The sequence below is a fragment of the Mastomys coucha genome, unplaced genomic scaffold (genome assembly GCF_008632895.1).
Source record: "Mastomys coucha isolate ucsf_1 unplaced genomic scaffold, UCSF_Mcou_1 pScaffold22, whole genome shotgun sequence".
NCBI classification, from domain to species: domain Eukaryota; kingdom Metazoa; phylum Chordata; class Mammalia; order Rodentia; family Muridae; genus Mastomys; species Mastomys coucha.
Window position 1 is genome coordinate 208,886,697 of NW_022196905.1, and position 21,488 is coordinate 208,908,184.

A 21,488-nucleotide genomic window follows, 5' to 3' on the forward strand; every position below is an offset into this window, starting at 1 on the left:
AAAAAAAAAAAAAGTCTAGAATACACATACAGTAGCCTCTCATTCAGACAGATATGCTAGGCAACATTATCTGGAATCATAGCACTGAGGACACTGAAGATGGCTCTCCATTATGTGGTTAAGAGTACTTGCTGCTCTTAAGAGGGCCTGGGTTCAGTTCCTAGCACCCACTTGGCAGCTCACAACCTCTGTCACTTCAGTACCATGGAATCTCATGCCTTCTACTAAACTCTGTGGACAACTGGCAAAGATATAGTATACTTACATACACAAAACACTTATATCCACAGAATAAAAATAAATAATACAAACTTGAAGAGTTGAAGTGCAGTATGGTGGTAGAGAGTGTCTACTTAGCACACGTAAGTACACAGCACTACCCTAGGACCATAAAAAAGACACAAGGAAAAGTCACACCTTAAAGAATACTGGACAATGGTGCTGAGTCACTTCTATTATAAAAGGTAGTATACTTCAGGAGGGGACAGGGACAGGGCAGAGCTCAGTGCCATTATCTGTCTAGTCCAAGTGAGGCCCTGGCTTCTATCCCCAGTCCTTAATGAATAAATACAGAAATAAGGGAGTGTGAGTGAGCCATGCACAAGCTCTATACATGGGTCTCTGAGGGCTGAACACAATGTGAATTTCTACCCAGCTGAGAACCATAATCTCCTGCTAGGCCAGGAAACAGGGAGACCCTGCTTTTAGAACCAGCAGCATGTCCTCACCTCTTGACAATACAGCTCTGACAACAGGCTTGCTGCCTCAAATTTAACATCTTCAAACTGTGGGATCTGGAGAAGTTCAGTTAAGAAAGTACAATACAAAGACATCTCTTTAAAAAGGGTCAAGGCTCCATGTAAATCCTCCCCCTCCATGCTGCAGGGCAAGCAGAGGAGGCCAACTTGGGGCAGAAAGGGGCAGGATAAGGACCTTGCTGCCCAGAGAGTGATGGCTGGCTTCCAGGGCAGCTAGGGTACATGGTATGCTAGGGAAAGGGACGTTTCCAGCTTTTACCATGGGTTTTTCATTCACGCAGAACACTCTCTCAAGAACACAGTATAAGATGTAGGGGTATGGCTTGGTGGCAGAACATTTGCTTAGCATGTCCCAGGTGCTGGGTTCCACCTCAGTATGAGCACTCTTCAAAGTACATATACAAGAAAAGGATACTTGTTGTGATATCAACCACTGAAAGAGAAAGAAAAAGGATTAATTAATTTTGGGGGGAGGGGAAGGGTCAAGAAAGGGTTCCCTGTGCAGCTCTGGCTGTCCTGGAACAAATTTTGTAGACCAGGATTGCCTCAAACTCACAAGAGATCTGCCTACTTCTGTACTGGGATTAAAGGATAAGCCACCACACCCATTTAGGATTAATTCTGAGGCAAATGCTTGGTGCCTGGTTCTATTTGGCTTATACTTGTACTGGCACAGCACGACCACTACCAAGGGCAGTGTGGGGAGAGACAGCATTGCGTCCCCTGCAATCTGGTTCTGGGATAAAAGCTGCATGGCACTTGGGGGATGCCTAGTGGGGACCTCTCTTCCTAACATCAGACAGGAGCTAGAACTCCCATCTACTGAAGGGAGGGAGCCCCAGAGTTATCTTGGCTATACTCTATACTTCAGCAGGGTTGATGGTAGTCTGGCAGAAAGACTGGGCATTCAGCAAAGCTTTGCCTGAGTAGTGGGTTACCTCAGAAGTGCCTGAGGAAGTAGACTATCAAAGAGGCTAGAAGTGGGCAAAACTACCCTCAGAAGGGGACTGCTAGTGTGGTCACATAGCTGGCCAACCTAAGGGATGTACACCAAGACATTCTGTCTCAAAACAAAACAAGAACACAAACCTAGAGAGCTGATTTAGTTGTTGTGAGTGTTTACTGTTCTTGCAAAGGACCCATATTTGTTTCCCAGCACCCACCAAGTTGGGGTAGTTCACAACCATTCATAACTCCAACTTCTCAACACCTTTTGCCCCCCAACACCTGCATTCAAGTTGTACATACAAACATAAGCACACACATAATTAAAAATAACTAGCAGGGTGTGGTGGTGCACACCTTTAATCCTGCACTGGGGAGGCAGAAGCAGGTGACTCTTTATGAGCTTGAGGCTAGACTGGTTTATATAGCTAGCCTAGGCTAAAAAGTGAAACCCTGTCTCCAAATAAATAAATAGACACAGACAGACAGACAGACAGATGATTCAGAGGGCCAGTTTTGACTTAGAGTGCCACTGTATCTCAAGCTACATGTTTCAAAGAAAAAACTCCTGGCCTGGAGAGATGGCTCAGGCTCAGCAGTTAAGAGCACCAATTGCTCTTCCAGAGGTCCTGAGTTCAATTCCCAGCAACCACATGGTGGCTCTCAATCATCTGTAATGAGATCTGGTGCCCTCTTCTGGTATGTCAGAAAGGGTCAGAAGAGAGTAATGGTGTACTCATATACATAAAATAAAGAAATCTTTAAAAACAAAAAAAAAAACCAAACAAATAACAAAACCCCTTGGTAGTAGTGTGCCACAAAGGTTCAGTTATTTGGATCTTCAAGGACTTCCTAAGTATATGCTTAATACTGACCTGACAAGCAAGTGTGCAACACACAGTCACAAAGAACTGACCTCTGAGAGGAGTCCTGACAGGTAGAGAGAGGTAGACTGGACCCTCACCCTCCCTACTACGTCAAAGGGCTCCCCAGGATGGAGGCTCTTGATGCTCAGCTTTGAAGGCTAGGCCAGATTTCTAAGTTCAAGGCCAGCCTGGTCTACAGTACAGAGTGAGATCCAGGACAGTCAGGGCTACACAGAGAAACCCTGTCTTGAAAAACCAAAAAAAAAAAAAAAAAAAAAAAAAAAAAAAAAAAAGACCCTGGGTTTCAGGCCCTCACAAACTGGACATGCAAGCCTGTAATCCCAGTATTCAAGGTCATTCTCAGCTAAATAGTGAGTTTAAGGAAACTAGCCTAGATTGCATAAGATCTTCTCTCAAGAGAGCACAGAGGGAAAAAAAAGAGGCTCTAGTGTGACCAGAAACACCTAGGTTGCCTCTTGGACCAGCAAGAAAGACAGAGGGAGTCTCAATGAAAAGCAGGGAGCACTTGGCCAGTAAAAGGCAGAAGGCAGGAGGAGCAGCAGCCTCCTCTGGTCAGCTCTGGAGGCCTCCTCAGAGCATCAGTAGCTTCGCAGGACCAGAGACTCACTGTGTTCTTTCAAATAGGTAGCTGAGGGATGAATCCAGAAATCACAGCCAGCTGCCAGGGAATGAGGACCCAATGCTCCAATTTCTTCCATGTCTGGGCCATCTCCTTACAGAAAGGCCTTTTTGTCATTTCCACTTAGGTTTCCTTGTGGCTGTCATCTGCCTATTTAGTCATACCTTTCTTTCTGAGCCAAAGATGTCTGCTGATGGGTGGACATCCTCTCCTGTGCCCTCCTCTCTGGACATTTACTGCCTTTCCAGTATCTTCCACCACCCTATGGACCTCTACAGTCTTCTCAGGAACTCCCACTCCCCTCCTTCCATCACCTTCTGTGTGCAGTCTTCCTCAGGCATTGTTGAACTAACAGGGACACATTCTAAGATATATGTTGCCAGGTGATTGATTTCACAGTAATGCAAACACCAGTGTGTACTTTTACAAATTAGGTTGGTCACATTACTAGGTGGCATAATCTTGCAGGAAGTTTGCCATTGACAAAATGTCTTTATACAACCCAGAACAGCATACACAATGGAGGATGCTAGGTAAGGCCCATGTGTAGCCTCTGTCAAGGCTGTCTCCAGAGACTGCTTCAGGGTGACACTTCACAGGTACTTGGGAAACAATTGTCTCATGAGCAACAACTGTACCCACTCACATACATTTCCTCAAGAGACTGGACTCAGAGCTTTGCTTGGACATCTCCATCTGCAGATGCCCTGGAGCTATTTCTTCCCCTTGAGGTAGGGGCTCTCTATATAACACAAGCTGGCCTCGAACTCCTTCCCCTCTTTCCTTCACCTGCAAAGTGTTGAGGTAACAGGTGATAAAATCCAGGACGTCTTGAATGCTAAGCAGGCACTCTACTTAATGAACTACATCTTCATCCCATTTTTTGCCTTAAATTTCTTGAGACAGGATCTCATGCAGTATAACTTGTCCTCAAACTATAGAGCTAAGGATAGCCTTGAGCTCTTAATTCTCTTGCAGGCCCACAATACTACATCCAGCTACTTTTATTTGTTTTTATGTGCTAGTGTTTTGCTTGCATGTATGTCTGTGTACCAGGTAAATGTAGAGGCCAAAAGAGGGACTCAAATACCCTGGAACTAGAGTTATAGACAGCACCATTGGATGCTGGGATTTGAACCCAGGTACTCTGGAAGAGCACCAAGTGTTCTTCTTAATCACTGAGCCATCTCTCCAGCCTTATACAGCTACATTTTAAATCCCATGGGACTACAGCAATGAGTTTATAAGATAACTTATGTGAAACAAAATTTAGTAGGCTGGCGAGATGGCTCAGTGGTTAAGAGTCCTGATGGCTCTTGCAGAGGTTCTGGGTTCAATTTCCAGCAACCACATGGTGACTCACAACCATCTGTAATAATGGGATCTGATGCCCTCTTCTGGTGTCAGAAGACAACAAAAATGTATTCATATACATAAAACAAATAAATAAATCTTAGAAACAAAACAAAACAAAACTTTGCAAAATGTACTCTATAAACAGTGATCACAGTATGACATTTACATCTCCATGAATCTATGTTTAACTTTTGCAAGGCTAGCAAGATGACTCAGTAAACGGCACATGTTGCCAAGCCTAAACACCAGACTCTGATAACTGAAACCCACATGGTAGAAAGAGATAACCAACTCTCATCAGTTGTTCTCTGACCTCTATACACATGCCTTACTTCTGGGCTGGGGATATAGTTCAGGTAGTGTGCTTGCCTAGCACAGTTCTGCACTCCATCCTTGGCAACCACCTACAACCCATGCATATACCGCAGCCTAAGCACTGAGGGAGAGGCTGCAAGAGAAGACTTCCAAGGCAATACCTACATAAGTCATTCTGAAGCCAGCCTAAGATGACTGAGACCCTCAAAGAAACAAAAGTAAAAAAGACACAATGTATCCTAACTCAGCTATTGTACTTTATAAGGCTCAAGAATTGTACCTCTTCCTCCTGATGTTTTTAGTTAGTTTGTTTGTTTACATAGTGTTCTTACCTCTCCAGAAGCCAGTGGGGTTGCCCTGAGGTTTCCTTTTGGTTTTGTTGTCTTGTGAGGTGGGGTGCAGTGTCAGGAGCAACCTGTTATTTGTGTTTACTTGGGTTTTTGTTGTTGTCACTGTTGTTGCTGTCTTTATTTTCCCCTTTGAGATAAAGACTTACTATACAGCAATGGCTAGCCTAGAGCTGATTTCAGAACCAGGCTTCCTCCAAGTCTCAGATCCACCTGCTTCTGTCCCTAGGATGCTTTAAATATATGTCACCATCTAGCTTTTGTTTGTTGTTGTTTTTGTTTGTTTGTTTGTTTTGGGGGAGGGGGTTGAGACAGGGTTTCCTCTGTTTAGCCCTGGCTGTCCTGGAACTCAACTCTGTAGACCAGGCTGGCCTCCAACTCAGAAATCTGCCTGCCTCTGCCTCCCAAGTGCTGGGATTAAAGGCGTGTGCCACAAACCCAGGTTTTCTAATCTACCAACTTGAGTAGAGATAGTTACTGACTGCAACAATCCAGAATGGAAACACAGGGAGCTTCCCTAACTTCCTGTTACAGGCAGCTAAGGCTCTAGAATAGCTTCCAGCCAACATCGAGTTGGCATCAGGAAGTCAAGAGAAGGGTGGGCACAATGGCTTAATGGGTAAAGGTGATTGCCACCAAGCCTGAGCACCTAAGAGAACAGATTCCCACAAGCTGCCTTCTGACCTGTATACATGTTCTTTCTATACACACTCACACACTAAACAAATGTTAAAGAAGGAAGTCAGGTCTCTATCTCACTGGTTTGCTGAGGATGGTGCTTAACACAGGGATGGCACATAAGCACCAAGAACACAAAAGTATTTTGCAGGCAGGATGAAGTGGAGGAGGCAAGCAGGCAAGCAGGATGAGTCAGAATGAAAGGCCATGCTAACTTTAGTTCCTGAAGCCAAAGATGATGGAGAGTGGAGACAGAGGAGAAGCACAGGTTATAGTTCATGGAGTTGCTTTGCATGGAGGCCACAACCTGGCATAGGTTTCTATTCCAGTTCTATCCAGCGTAGAGTGGGACATGGTCAAATCAAGAAGAGGAGCCGCTGCAGCTGAGCCAAAGGCTTAGAGGGAGCCTATCAGGAAAAGGGAAACAAGTAAAGCAGACCCCAGGCTGACCAGCAAATGAGCAGTGCCTGACCAGTGGAGATGAAACTGCTTTCTAGGTCAAGTGCACAAAGCCATCACCACTGAGCAGCAAAGGCAGGTGCAGCTGTCATCTGCAGTCCATTGTAGAGGCCTAAGAAGATCACTCAAACCCTTAAGACCAACCTGGCCAACTCCATCTTCATGACAAAACATGGGAACATGGTCTCTACCTCAGAGTACCTTGTTGCTCTAAACTTACCCCATCTTGTAGAAGGGTCTCTATGCTATATGCTGCTGTGCTAAGGTGGTGTGAGTCACACAGGGACTATGGCTAGACATCAGGTACCTATTCCAAACCTGTTGAATACAGCATTGCAGTACTGTACTTGAGACCTAAGATACCTGCTATTGGGACGTGCAATAGAGGGTTAGCAGGTAGGGGCAAAAGAAGGAGAGAAAAGAATGCATAATTTCAAACCTAAGAACCAGCCAGGTATGGTGGGTGTTGCACATCTCTCACCCCAGTACTTTTTTAAAAAAAGATTTATTTTATTTATATGAGTACACTATAGTTGGCTTCAGACACACCAAAAGAGAACACTGAATCCCACTGCAGGTGGTTGTGAGCCACCATGTGGTCGCTGGGAATTGAACCCAGGATTTCTGGAAGAGCAGCTAGTGCTCTTAACTACTGACCCATCTCTCTAGCCTGTTTGAGACATGGTTTCTCTGGGTCAAAATTCACTGTCCCAGAACTCACTCTGTAGACCAGGCTGGCCTTGAACTCACAGAGATCCACCTGCTCTGCCTCCTGAGTCCAGGGATCAAAGGCACACAGTACTACATCTTGGCTCATCCCAGCACTTTCTAAAAGAATCCAACCATGCTTTCAGGTTTGTTTTATTTGTTTGTTTTGTTTTGTCTTAAAGAAAGGGGTGTCTTACTGTGTATCAGGCTAGCCTGGAATCTGGAATTCCTGGTCTCTCTGAATCCCCATTTCAAGGTATATGGGGCTACAGGTTTGTGTGCTGATTCATGCTATGACTCTTCACTGAGTGGCTCCAAGAGATGAGAGAGTAAAAGCTCATAGCTGTGCTTTTGGGAAAAGTGCAAGTAAGAACAGATGAGGGGCCAGGCAGTGGTGGCACAAGCCTTTAATCCCAGCACTTGGGACGCAGAGGCAGGTGGATTTCTGAGTTCAAAGCCAGCCTGGTCTACAGAGTGAGTTCCAGGACAGCCAGGACTATACAGAGAAACCCCATCTCGAAAACAAACAACAACAACAACAACAACAACAACAACAACAAAAACCCAAAAAACAAAAACAAAAAAACCCCCAAAACTAAACAACAACAACAAAAGAACAAATGAAGGGGGCTGGAGAGATGGCCCAGCAGTTAAGAGCACTGACTGCTCTTCCAAAAGTCCTGAGTTCAAATCCCAGCAACCACATGGTGGCTCACAACCATCATAATGAGATCTGATGCCCTCTTCTGGTGTGTCTGAAGACAGCTACAGTGTACTCATATAAAATAAATAAATCTCAAAAAAAAGGAAGAAATGAAGGGGCTGGTGATACAGCTTTACACCAGACAGTGGCTTATGTACAAGGTCCTAGGGTCACTCCAAGGACAACAGTGTCATTTTAAATAAAACTCAGAGGACATGAATGGAGGAGCAGCTGTGATTAACAGAGTTTTAGTTATTGAGCTGGGGTGACTTATGGAGGACAGACACAGCGTGCTTCTGTGGGAGATCTTTCCAGAGTCAGCTTTCTGTTACACCAAGGGAAAGCACTTCACAAGAGTAAGGGTTTTAATTGCGGGTCTCAAAGCCAATTGCTAAAGGAGAGCAACTGCAGGCATGACTGCACAGGGCTGGGTGGATGAAATTCGAGGACACACCGACACCCAAGGAAACAAGGGGGAAAGGAAGGTGGTGGGATTAACTGCCCTGAACAAAAAAGGAAAGAACATTTCAGAACCAGCCAGGCCCTGGCAGCCTCTGGCTTGCACCTACACTGAAGCCTGGCAGGGTTAACCTCTACTGCCCTGGATGCTCCAATCCACTGCTGGCCCCAGGCACTCCTTGTTATTGACCTGAAACCTTGAATGAGCTCACTAGTTCATACTATTCAAATGTCTTGTCATTCATACACGTAAGAGGCTTCCTCATCCCTATATCAACTCTATCCCTTCCTCTGGTCCAGTGTCCCTAGCTCTTACATGAATAGCCTTATCGACTGCTAGTCTCACTAGAGAAAACACTACCATGGGCAGGACTTTTCCGTCATCTCATCATACCCAAACAGTCCACAACAGGCTTGACATGTGGTGGGAGGGGAACAAACATCTCCTTGATGAATAAGACAACAACACAAAAGGCACTAACACAATAATAACATCTTGTTCTAGTACAGAAACTGGTGATCATTAAACTGAGGAGACTAGAGAGGGCTTGGCAGTTAACAACACATGTTACTCTGCACAGGACCCAAGTTTGGTTCCCAGCAACTCCATCAGGCAGCTCACATACAACTCTAACTTCAGCTCCAGGAGACTCACGAACTTTGACTCAGTGGGCATACAACATTTCAGAGCATATAGCAACACATATAATTAAATCTTTTTTTTTTTAAACCCACAAATTTGATGAGCCCAGTTTTTGTTGTTGTTGTTGTTTATTTGTTTGTTTTTTTGAGACAGGATTTCTCTATATAGCTCTGGCTGTCCTAGAACTCCTTCTGTGGACCAGGATGGCTTCAAACTCAGAGAGCTGCCTACCTCTGCCACTGCCCAGCTCAGGTTTCGCTTTTTTAAATGTGAGTACACTATAAGTTGTCTTCAGATACACCAGAAGAGGGCATCAGATCCCATTACAGAAAGATGCTTGGAATTGAACTCAGTATCTCTGGAGTCAGTGCTCAGAACTACTGAGCCATTTCTCTAGCCCCATCACTGGTTCTGTTTGAGACAGGGTCTTCTATGCACCCCTGGCTCTTTGGTAACACTCACAAGGATCCATCTGCTTGTTTCCTGAGTGACAGGATTAAAGGCACCTGCCACCATACCCAACTCTTCTTTTTAATTATAACTTTTTAAAATAATTTTATTATTTGTGTGTATGATGTGTCTGAGTGCAGGCAAATTTGGAGATCGGAAGGCAATTTTTTGAGAGTGCTCACCTTCCACTCAAACTCAGGTTTGTGCTGCAAAAGCCTTTACCCACAGAGCCACCTAACCAGATCTATTTTCTTTGAGATATTCTTCCTATGCAGACAAGGCTAGCCTCTTGCTTCTACCTTGAGCATGCACATCATAGGTATGTGCAATTATGCCCGAAATCCCAGTACTTGGGTGGTCAGGAAGGATGAATGCTGGGAACCGAGGCCAATTCTGTGCTATATAGTAAAACCTCCATGCACTCCACCCCCAGCCTAAAAACAAACAAGCAAACAAAAACAAAAACCTCACACAGTGTGGTCTTTGCTAAATCACTTCACCTAGCTAAGCCTATATGGTTTCACTCTTGAAATAAGGAAGTTAGTTGGCTCAGCGAGCATTACAAGTTCTAACTCTGCACAGTCTGGGAAAACAAGGATTTTGATCCCCTCCTGAAGGCAATTTACTTAGACTGTCTGTGGGTCAGTACATAGAACATCCGAGTTGTCTCAAGTTGTTCCTTCAATCAGAACAAAGAGTTAAAGTGGCAAAAAAGGGAGGCGGAGGTGCGAAAGAGACACAGTTGCCACGAGAAGAAACAAGTCTTAAAGCCCCTAAGTTTACTGAGAAGCCGAATGACAGCGACCTGTGAAGCACCGAGACGTCATAAATCAAGCTGGAGGTGGAGTGGGGGCTCTTTCCAAGATGGACCAGTGCATGGTGGGAGAAGAAGCCACCAATAGCGAGAGCCTGACCTCCAGACCCCCGAGGTGCAACTGAGTCTAGAAGCTACAGTCTTCACTTCCCGTCCTCACTGGGCAACAATGTTCAGCCAGAGGCTCAGGGCCTCGAGACCTAAACTCCCGAACGTCAGGGGTTCTGGTCCAGCGAGTCGGAATGACACTTTTCCGATTTCCTGAGAGCCCGCTTTTCCACCTCCGGGAGCCCGGACTTCTTCCTATGACTCGTAATCCCAGCAGGTAGGGGCTTCTAGGCTGATGCTCTGGGTAACGTTCCCACGGCCACCCGACCAGGCGGGTCGCCGAGGCGAGACTTTCCCAGTGCCCGGGTGAGAGGGCGTGGCGGAGCCGCGTCTGTCACCCCAGGTGAGGGCGAGGCCTTCGGATGTCCCCAGCCCCCGCAGGGGAGGCGAAGAGGATCGAGTCCCCAGTACCCGCGGCCCTCCCGCCAGCCCGCCCGCCCGCCGGGCCCGCACACTCACCGCCTTCTCCAGGTGGCTGCGCGCCTGCTCGCTGTTTTTCGTGTGGTGGTAAAGCACCGAGCCGAGCTGCAGGTGCGTCCGGGCCTCGATCCGCTGAGGCGGCTTGAAGGGGAACACGGCCTGCAGGCAGTGAACGCACAAGCGGATCTTGGGCGGGCTGGACGTTCGGAAGTGCTCCGCGAAGCCCAGGAGAGCCAGATACCACGACTCGGCTGCCTCGGCCTGCGCGGCCTGCGCGGCGGCAGCCTGAGCCGCGGCCGCCGCCTGCGCCGCAGCCGCCGCCTGTGCCGCCATCTTGGCCTGCACAACAACAAGCCGCCTCCGCAGGGAGGCGGAAGCACCTTGAGGGGCGGGGCCCGGCGACCCGCGGTTCTCGCGAGAACCGGCCCGCAAGGACTTCTGGGTCTTGGGGGGTGTGTGTGTGTGTTCGAAGTGGCTGCGACTGAGGAAGACTCTGAGGGAAGGATGGTACCTCTGCATCGCCGCCGCTGAGAGTAACGCGCGTTCGTGAACGGACGCCGGGCGTTTCTGTGGAGGAGACGCCTCGGCGTCCTAGAAGGGGTCGGACGCGATTGACGGGGGCGGACTACATTTCCCAGCAGACCAAGCGCGCTATAACAGAGCCTTCCTCCTCCCCCCCCCCTCAGGTGGCGCCGGAGCATTGTGGGATTGGATGAGTCTCAAGATGGACAACCGGGATGTTGCAGGTAACATCCTCCGCCGTCCCTTCGGCGCCCGCCTGGGTTCTCGCGACTGCGCGTCTCCTGTTCACCCTCCTTTCCGTCACGGACCTGACACGCGGACTTCTCGCCTCAGCCCCTGGGCGACTTAGAGTAACGTTGCGTGTGCACTTCTCTGGGCTGCCGAGACCCCAGACTCGGGTGGCTGGCCCCCGCGCCGGTGGCTGCGGAGCACTCCTGCTCTTCCTCGGAGGCCTTGGCGCCGGGGTGGGAACCGCGTGGGCTTCCCCAATGAACGGCTCTCAGGGCCGGTGGCACCCACAGCGGCCAGCCTGGGACTGCCCTCCTGCCCCTCCGGGTCCCCCTCAGGTGGCAGCTCCCCTCTGGCTTGCGTCCTGCTTTGTGGAAATATCTGCTTTTCACCACTGCACTGGGGTCAGCCAGGGCGCAGTTTCCCACTGGCAGGGGTCTGGCTGTCCCCTGTGCCCCTAGGACGGGATGCATGTGTCCATTCACCATATGCTTCCACGCTTTAACTGTGGGCCAAGCACTGTGCCGAGCTTGCGGGTCAGTGCAACTGGAAGCAGATATTTTGCAAAGAACTAGTTCTGGTGGTGTGAGGTTGGGTGCTGCTAATACATTGAAGGTCAGGGAAGGCTTAACAGTTTTTTTTTAAAAAAAAAATAATTTGTGTTGATGTCTTTGTGTGTAAGTGCCTGGAGCTGGAGTTAGAGTAAGCCACCTGGATGTTTGCTAGCATCCCAGCTTGGATCCTCTGGAAGAGTAGCAAGCACTCTTAACCTCTGAGCCATCCCTCCAGCTCCATGAAAGTTCTTTCTTGAGTACAAGGTGTTCAATATGAGTAGATGCCGTCTATGGGAAGGCAGAGGTTTCACTACAGAGGCTGGATAGACCTCGGAGTAGACTGGGATTGTCTCCTTGGCGATTGTCTTGAGTGAAATAGAAATAATTAGGGGTGTCAATTCTGGTAGAGCCTGGGGACTCAGCTTTGCTTTCAACATTTAGAATTTAAGGGCTGATGAGATGTCGGTAGTTAAAGTGCTTGTTGCCCAAGAATGAGGACCAGGCTCCCCATCTTCAGCACTCATGTAAAAAAGCCAGGTATAGTGTTGTGTACCTGAAACTACAGGACCGTGGGCTGGAGACAGGTGGATTCCTGGGGCTTATTGGCAGCCACTCTAGCTGAAATGGGGTTTAAAGGTTTGTGAGCTGCTCTATACCAAAAAATTAGGCAGAGCACCAGTAGTGAATGCCTTTAATCCCAACTCCTCAGAGGTAGGTGAACATCTGAATTCAGGGTCAGCTAGCCAGGGCTATGCAAACTTAGACCCTGTCTTTTTGGTTTATCGAGACAGGGTTTCTCTGTGTGGCCCTGGCTGTCCTGGAACTCACTCTGTAGACCAGACTGGCCTCGAACTCAGAGATCCGCCTTGCTCTGCCACCCAAGTGCTTTTTTTTTTTTTTTTTTTTAAAGCTGGTGAGTTATGGTCTATGTTTTTAGTTCCAGCACTTGGGATGTTGGAAAGTGCAGGTGGGTCTCTGAGTTTGAGGCCAGCCTGATCGACAAAGTAAGTTCCAGTGCTACACAGTAAAACCATGTCTCCAAAAAACAAAAACAAAAAACCAAGGGGGAGAAAAAAAAAGGAAGAAAAAGAAGACACCTGGTGTCAACCTCTGACTTGCACAGTGCCAGTGCACATACATACAAATTTAGTGTTTAAACATAGCACAGTGGCACATGTTTGTGATCTGCAGTGAGTAGTCAGAGGCAGGAGGCTTGTTTCAAGTGGAAGCCAGTTTGGTCTACATAGGAAGAAAATGGGCTGGTGAGATGGCTGAGCATTTAAAGAGTGCTTGCTGTTCTTGCAGAGGACCTCATACGTAGCACCCACATGTCAGCTCATAAGCATTTATAACTCCCAAGCAGTCACAGGGTACACATTCATAAACACACACACACAATCTTTTAAAAATGTATTTAGAAAAATACAGCGTTTTTCCTGAGAACCTTTAGGATACAATGATAGGGTCTCAGTACATATCTGTGGCTGGACTTGAACTCATAGAGATCTGTTCCCTCTGCCTCACCAACTCTGCGATTAAAGGCTGTGTCACCATGCCCAACTACAGCCCTATTTTATTAAGGCAGAGTCTCATTAAGCCCGTGTTCGTCTGGAAAAGCATGAACCTCCTGCCTTACACTGGATGACTGCTGTGTGCTACACACTACACACATGGTACTGGTGTTTTTGCTCAAAGCCAGTGATTTGTTTTGGTTATCTTGCTGTCTGTGTACTTTCTCTATGTCAGAATGATCACCCTGGCCCCAAGGTCATATTAAAACTAAGGAAAAAAATTAGAGTTGGCTGACATAACCCAAGCTTATAATCATAACACTTTAGAGCAGTAGTTCTCAACCTTCTTAATGCTGTTGACTTTCTAATATAGTTCCTCATGTTATGGTGAATCTCAACCATAAAATTATCTCATTGCTACTTCATAACTGTAGTTTTTGCTACTGTTATAAATTGTAATGTAAATATCTGGTGTGCAGGATGTGACCCCTTGAAGGGGTCATGACCCATATGTTAAGAACCCCTGCTTTGGAGGCACAGACAGGAAGGAGTTCAACGTCATTCTTGACTATACAGTGAATTTGAGACCAGCCTGGACTATATGAGATCTAAATAAATAAATGCAAATAAAAATACGTGTGGAGGGCTGAGGAGATGGATCACTGGGTAAAGTACTTGCTGTACAAACATAAAGAACCGAGCTTGGTGCTCAGAGCTCATGTAAAGCTGGGTGCCTTATCAGCTTCTGTAATTCTGATGCTTCTGTTACCATAGGAGATATGAGGCAAAGCCAGGATGCTCCCTGGAATCTTGCAGGGAACCTAGCCTGGCATAGACAGCTATGAGCAATGTTTCAAGGTAGAAGAAAAGAACTAATATACCACTTTATCCTCTGACCATGTGCGGTGCTGTGGACATATGTGCCCCACATGCCCATGCACACACATAAAGACTTAAACAAAAAGATTCATCTTGTTACTTGTTTACTAAATACTGCCTCATCAGTTCCTAAAGCCCTAAAAGTAAAATCCACAGTCCATGTCACACCCAGTCTCTACCCACTCCTGAAGTATTATTCCTCTGGCCCCACTGAGTCTGTTGTTGTTCTCAGATGTGCAGTGCATCTTCCTGTCTCTGGCTTTGACATCTCCTCCTCCTCCCTGAATCCCACTCATGGTTCTTCCTGACCCTGGCTCCTGATAACTCCCATTTCCAGCTGAACTGTGCTCTCTTCTAATGGTTATTTTTAGACTACCCTACCAGTTTAGGCATTATTCTGTTATCTCTTTCTGTTTCTAGTTTTAGGTCTTACCATAATTTATTTGAAATTTTATTTTCTTTTTAAATTTTTTTTAATTTATTGGGCTGGGTCCTCTGCTGCTGACAATGATGACCTGAGTTTGATTCCTGGACCCACATGGTAGAGAAGAAGAACTGGATCACAACAAGAGGGAATCTCAGCCCATAAACTAATTTCTAGACTTGAGCCAGTTTGGAGAACCAGAACCTCTTGAATAAAAGGGCAGCCAAGTTTTTTTTTGTTTTTTGTTTTTTTTTTTTTTTGGTTTTTCGAGACAGGGTTTCTCTGTATAGCCCTGGCTGTCCTGGAACTCACTCTGTAGACCAGGCTAGCCTCGAACTCAGAAATCCACCTGCCTCTGCCTCCCAAGTGCTGGGATTGAAGGCATGTGCCACCACTGCCCAGCTGACCTATATCCTTTTACAAGGATAACTGTACACAAGGGGAAAGGAAACAATCAGACTTTCGAGGGCCTATTGGATTATCTGGGGTCTGCCGGTTCTGACACTGATCAGGGAGATCCTAGGAAACATTGTGGCCTTCAAGTTAAACTAGTGGTAATTTAGGGGAGTCAGTAGTTTTGGTTGAAATCTACCCACAGTAGGCCCACTGTTTATTTCCCCAGTCCCAGAATATACAGTTAGTATAGATATACTTAGAAGTTGGCAAAATTCCCACATTACATCCTTAAACTATTGTATGTTGTCCTATGTCCACCTTCCCATATCATCCACACCCTGTACACTAACATTGTGTGTGTGTGGTGTGTGTGTGTGTGTGTGTGTGTGTGTGTGTCTTATTATTTGTGAGTGTAGGTGAGTGAGAACAGGTATGCCACTGTACGATCATTGTGACAATTAGAGGACAACTTTTTTTTAATTTTGTTTTTATTTTTATTTTTTTAGAGTCAAGGTCTCAAACCAGGCTGGTCTAAAATTCATATGTTGGAGGATGATATTAAACTTCTACTTTTAATTATATTTGTGTGATTATCTAGGTGGACTATATGTATGTGCAATATGTCGCTTGCAGTGTCCCCAGAGGCTAACAGAGGGTGTCAGAGCCCTTAGAATTGGAGTTATAGATGTTTGTGAGCCTCCATATGGGTTCTAATACAAAATCTGGGTCCTCTGGGAGAGCAGCCAGTGTTCTTAACTGCTGAGCCATGTTTCTAGCCCTTATCTTGAACTTCTGTTTTTCTTTTCTTAACCTTCTTAGTGCTGAAGTTATAGACATGCATCAGCACATCTGGTTTATACTCTTATAGGAACAGAATCCAGGCAGGCATTTACGCTAAGCAAGCACTCCACCACCAGCTGCCATCCCAGCCTTGGGGGGGGGGGGGATTACTATGTAGATGAGGCTGCCTCTTCCTTAGCCAGCTGAGTGCTGAGATTGCAAATGTGTCCCACTGCCTTGGAGCTAACCTTTCATGTTATGCTTTTGAGTTCTCTTGCCTTCTCAGTCAGAGGTGAGCCCCACTTGGCAGGAGCTCTCATCAGTCCTCTTCAGAGCCTAGCACAATGCTAGGTGGATGACAAATATTCTTTAAGCATTTGTTGAAGAAATGAACAGATGACCATTTGAGTCCTGAGTGTTGCTGTTGGGCATGCTGATGGAGCAAAGGTGTTCTCTGATCTCCATCTTTTTCCCTTTCCAGGAAAGGCCAATCGGTGGTTCGGGATGGCACAACCCAAGTCTGGAAAGATGAATATGAACATCCTCCACCAGGAAGAGCTCATTGCTCAGAAGAAGCGGGAGATTGAGGCCAAAATGGAACAAAAGGCCAGGCAGAGTCACGTGGCCAGTCCACAGCCCCCTCATCCTGGAGAGTAAGTGGCTTTGGGAGTTTAGAGCAGCACTGAGTCTCAGTATGACAGGAGATGGGATGAAGTAACAGTAGGGTGGCTCGCAAAAGCTCAGGTGTGGTGCTGTATATCTGTCAACACAGAGCTTGGGAGGTAAAGTTAGGAACATTCAGAATTGAAGGTCATGGCTGTAAGTTAAGTTCAGAGCTAAAACTGGTGTGTATGAGAACTTATTTCAAAAAACAAAAACTCCTCATGATCCCATGTGCTTAGACTACAGACCTCTGTGCAGCCATGGCTATTGTCACCATCGTCCAGTGATGCTAAGTCTATTCATGGGCTGGAGCATGGCTCAGTGGTAGAGTGCTTGCATAGATTCTTGAGGCCCTGGGTTGTTACATCTGTGGCACGGGAGGCAAAAATAGAGGGAACATCATGTATGTACTGGCCATGTATGTGCTCTTTATACTTCAAATTTTAGTTTGTATTTGTGTAAGTATGTGTATATGCAATGAGTATACATACATGTTGAAGCCAGAGGACAACCTTGGGTATCTTTCCTTAGGCGTTGAGTACATTTCTATGACATTTTGTTTTTTGTTTTGTTCTTTGAGACAGGGTTTCTCTGTGTAGTTCTCGCTGTCCTGTAACTCACTCTGTGGATCAGGCTGGCCTCGGACTTAAGACTACTTGTCCTTGCCTCCCCAGTGCTGAGATCAGGGGTGTGCAATACCACCCCCTGGCATCTTTTTTTATTTTTTATTTTATTTATTTATTTATGTTTTGAGACTGGGTCTCACTGTGTAATCGAGGCTGGCCTGGAACTTGCTATGTAGATCAAATTGGCCTTGAGTTCACAGTTGGAATTAAGGTATCCACCACCATTGTTTTTTGAGACAGAGATTCTCACTGGCCTATATCTCAGCAGTCAGCAGCTCAACCCCAGGGATCCTCCTGCCCTGCACCATTCTGTCTGGCTTTTCACAGGGTTCTAGGGGTGGAACATCCATCTTCGCTCTCTGATGCCAAGCACTCACCTGAGCTGTCCCAGGTTTTTGGACAAGGTTTTCTTGCCTCACTATCCTGAGTGCTGGGATTACACAGCTGTGTTTACCTTCTCAGCATTATTTGCTAAGTAACAGAGACAGACAGCTGATTGCACAGTAGTTGCTCTAAGCTGTCTAGAGATTATTAACAGTTCGTAGGGTGGGGGTTAGTGACCATGTATCCCATGCAAATGCCACACAGTTCTACCTTAGGTGCTAGAGCAGTGTGAGGACAATGCCATGGCCTGAGGGTCCCTAGGGTCTCAGCTGCTAAACAAGAGGCTGCTTTCTCAGCACAGGCTTCTTTGCTGTGTCAAAAAACTTAGACTTTTGACTTTTATTGTTTTTATGTCAGAACCCAGGAACAACCAGGGATATTTTTGTTGTTAAACTTGGAAAGAACCTGTGGGCCAACAAGGTAGCTCTGTTGGTAAAGGTACTTGCTGCCAAGCTTGTGACCTGAGTTCAGACCCTGATACCCACAACAAGTTGTCTGACTTCACATTTCCCATGGTACACAGACCTGTATACACACATAAAATAAATATATACATTTAACATAAAATTTTAAAATATTTTTTTTTCAAAGAATTATTTATCTAATTATATAAGTACATTGTAGTTGTCTACAGACACAGCAGAAGAGGGCATCTGATCACTCTACAGATGGTTTTGAGCCACCATGTGGTTGCTGGGAATCGAACTCAGGACATCTGGAAGAACAGTCAGTGTTCCTAACCGCTGAGTCATCTCTCTAGCCCTTTGTTTCATTTTTTTTTTTTTAATCTATATGAGTGTTTTGCCTTATATGTTTGTATACCATGTGCATGGCTAGTTCCTGAGAAGGTCAGAAGAGGGCATCGACTCTCCTGGAACTGGAGTTACTGATAAATGTGAGCCACCCTGTGGAAGCTGAGATTTGGACCAGGTCCTCTGCAAGAGCAGCAAATGTTCCTAACTACTGAACCAACTCTCCAAACCCTTAAAAATATGTTAAAGTAACTTATGTGCATGTTAGGAAATCTAAGAAATAGAAGAAACAAAGACAAGCTAGTGTCACTCAACCTGTCAATCAGAAATGAATGCCACTTAAATTTTGGGGTGCTTTTCTAACAACTAATTGTTATTGTGTTTATGGTACAGTGCTGAGTGCCAGCTCTCTTCATCCCAAGATGGTGGCTCATTGTTTTTTTTTCTGGACTCAGGCCATCTTGCTGCCCCAGCCCTCCAAGAAACTAGGACTACAGATACAGCTGCTATACCTGCCTAAGGAAAATACAGAAAAAGAATTTTTTTTTTTTGGGCCAGGCATGATGGTTTGTGTCTGAAATCCCAGCACTCAGGAGACAGAGACAGGAAGACTACAGAGATGCTGTCTTCAAAACAGAGAATGATAAGGAGCATGCCACTGCTATAATCTATAGCGGGTCCTTTCAGTTCTTAGCAGCCATTTGCTGTAGGTGTGAGCATGTTATCGCTTGAAGTTTCTTCCAGAGTTGTGTGTGCATTGGGGATACACACTAAAGCCAGGCATGGCAATACATGTACAAATCCTGGTACTTGGAAGCCAGCTTGGGCTATATAGTGAGTTCCAGGCCAGCTGTGAGACACAGTTCTGTTTTTTTGTTTGTTTGTTTTTAAGATTTATTTCTTTTTATGTATTTGAGTATACTGTCTGTCTTCAGACACACCAAAAGAGGGCATTGGATTGAAGTCAGGACCTCTGGAAGAGCAGCCAGTGCTCTTAACCCATAAGCCATCTCTCCAGCCCCTGTGACATGCATGGTTTTAAAGAAAAAAGCAAACTTCCAGGTTTAGTGGCATATGCAATGCAATCCTTCTACTTGGAGGCATAGTCAGGAAGATTAAGAGTTAAATGCTAGCCTTGGTTACATGAAACCCTGTCTCAAAAGCAAACAAAATAAAATCACAAAGCTGAGTGTGGTGGTGCACACCTTTAATCTAACCACTCAGGAGGCAGAGGCAGGTAGATCTCTGTGAATTTCAGGCCAGCTTGGTCTATATAGTGAGTTCTACCACAATGAGGACTATATATAGAGAGATCATGTCTCAAAGTAACTAAAACCACAAAATGCATGCACATCCTACTTTAGAGAAAGCTGTGACACATGACAAACAATAGCCAGGTCATTAATTAGTTGTAGAACATGTACCGTGCAATAAAAGAATATAAGCCATTGATGGGGACCACCGGGACCACAGAACTGGGACTCAAACACCAGTAGCCCAAGTATATGCATTATTTTCACCAAGGCAGAGTGCACTTAGTTAGCCCACTACATACATGCCTGCACCCTGCACTCAGGTATTGTCCCTAACATCTTTGAGGCCCTCTCAGCAGGAGAACACGGGTGGGTATAGGGCCAGGAATGTCAGTGGACTAGCCCTGTTATTGGTTCTCTGCCTTTCTCTACAGCTTACTCTCACCTATACTTTGGTTCTAGAATTGCCGATGCACATAACTCCTGCATCTCCAACAAGTTTGCCAATGATGGCAGCTTCCTCCAGCAATTTCTGAAGTTACAGAAGGCACAGACAAGCACAGGTGAGTGTAGCTAGCCCTCCCACTCCACTCTGTCACGTAGGTTACCTGGAACATAGTGAGTGACAGTTCCCACCTGAGATCATTAAATGCCCTCACTGTTCTATATATGACCAACAGGCTTCTGCCAGAAGGGTCGGGTCCTACATGTCCTATGATGGGCACAGAGGAATACCAGTGGGGTGTGAGTGGATTATACTCTAACACTAAGCTGGCTTGAGATGTCCAAGTTGTGTCAGAAGATGACACATTCTGGCCTGCTGTGGCTGGTGCAGGTTCCTAGAGGTAACCAAGTCACCCAATAGACAGGTTTTCACAGGAGTTTATTGAGTGCCATATCTAGCCAGTGTTTCCTGCACTTGGCACCACACAGGCTGCTGCCCTGCCCTTTTCCTCATCCTCTTTCATTTAGCCTGTGGGCAGAGGATCATTGTCAACCCTGTGCCACATGTACCTTTAAAATTTGATAAAGCAGCCTGGCAGTGGTGGCGCATGCCTTAAATCCTAGCACTTGGGAGGCAGAGGCAGGCGGATTTCTGAGTTTGAGGACAGCCAGGGATACACAGAGAAACCTTGTCTCGAAAAACAAACCAAAACAAAAAACAAAAGTTGACAAAGCATGTATCCTCTTTACCTGAATCATCAGGCTTCATGTCCCATCATTTTGTTTGTTTGTTTGTTTTTGTTTTGTTTTGCTTTTTTTAACAGCCCGGGCTGTTCTCAAACTCAATTTGTAGACCAGGCTGGCCTCAAATTAAGATCCACCTGCTTCTGGCATCTAAGTGCTGTGATTAAAGGCATGCACCACCACTGCCCAGAATGTTTTTATGTGGGTGCTGGGGCTCGGGATCTGGAGCCTTTCGTTTGCATAGCATAACATAGCAAGCCATCTCTTAACACCAGTCCATCTTTTATAGCTCACACAGCCTTTAATGAGACAGGGTATCACTATGTAGCCCTGGCTGGCCTAGAGCTCATCATATATATAGACCAGGTTTGCCAGAAATTCACGAAGACCCACCCACCTCTACTTCCCCAGACTAAGACTGAAAGGCCTGCACTGCCATGCTAGGCCTCCCGTGTTTAAGTTCTGACACGGGATCTCATGTAGCTTCCACTGGACTCAACTTGTGTAGCCAAGGATGATCTTGAATTCCTCATTCTCCTGCCTCCTCCTTCTGAGTGCTGAGATGACAGCTGTATGCCACCATGTCTGCTTTATGTGGTACTGGGAATGGAATCCAGGATGTCACACATGCTAGGCGAGCACCGGTCCAACAGAGCCTG

General features: G+C 46.1%; 2 protein-coding genes across 7 annotated transcripts in view; one reads left to right on the top strand and one right to left on the bottom strand.

The window, feature by feature from the left end:
• Window positions 1–11,046, bottom strand: part of Mau2 (MAU2 sister chromatid cohesion factor) — a 26,076-nt gene extending 15,030 nt beyond the window's left edge. For 2 of the 3 annotated variants that reach the window (XM_031340060.1, XM_031340059.1), the window contains exons 1-3: window positions 10,709–11,046; window positions 1,174–1,191; window positions 729–794 (exon numbers count right to left, since the gene is read on the bottom strand). In XM_031340060.1, coding sequence (XP_031195920.1) covers window positions 729–794; window positions 1,174–1,191; window positions 10,709–11,002 — 378 coding nt within the window. In that variant the 5' untranslated portion in view covers window positions 11,003–11,046. The remainder of the gene's footprint in view (window positions 1–728; window positions 795–1,173; window positions 1,192–10,708) is intronic. The other variant, XM_031340061.1, reaches the window with a different exon arrangement.
• Sugp1 (SURP and G-patch domain containing 1) overlaps window positions 10,167–21,488 on the top strand; it is a 29,125-nt gene continuing 17,803 nt past the window's right edge. Inside the window, exons 1-4 of one of the 4 annotated variants that reach the window (XM_031340064.1) lie at window positions 10,167–10,466; window positions 11,356–11,415; window positions 16,445–16,616; window positions 20,104–20,204. In XM_031340064.1, the coding sequence (XP_031195924.1) occupies window positions 11,382–11,415; window positions 16,445–16,616; window positions 20,104–20,204 (307 nt within the window). In that variant the 5' untranslated portion in view covers window positions 10,167–10,466; window positions 11,356–11,381. Of the gene's footprint in view, window positions 10,467–11,107; window positions 11,212–11,355; window positions 11,416–16,444; window positions 16,617–20,103; window positions 20,205–21,488 lie in introns of those variants that run through there. The other 3 variants (XM_031340065.1, XM_031340066.1, XM_031340067.1) reach the window with 3 other exon arrangements.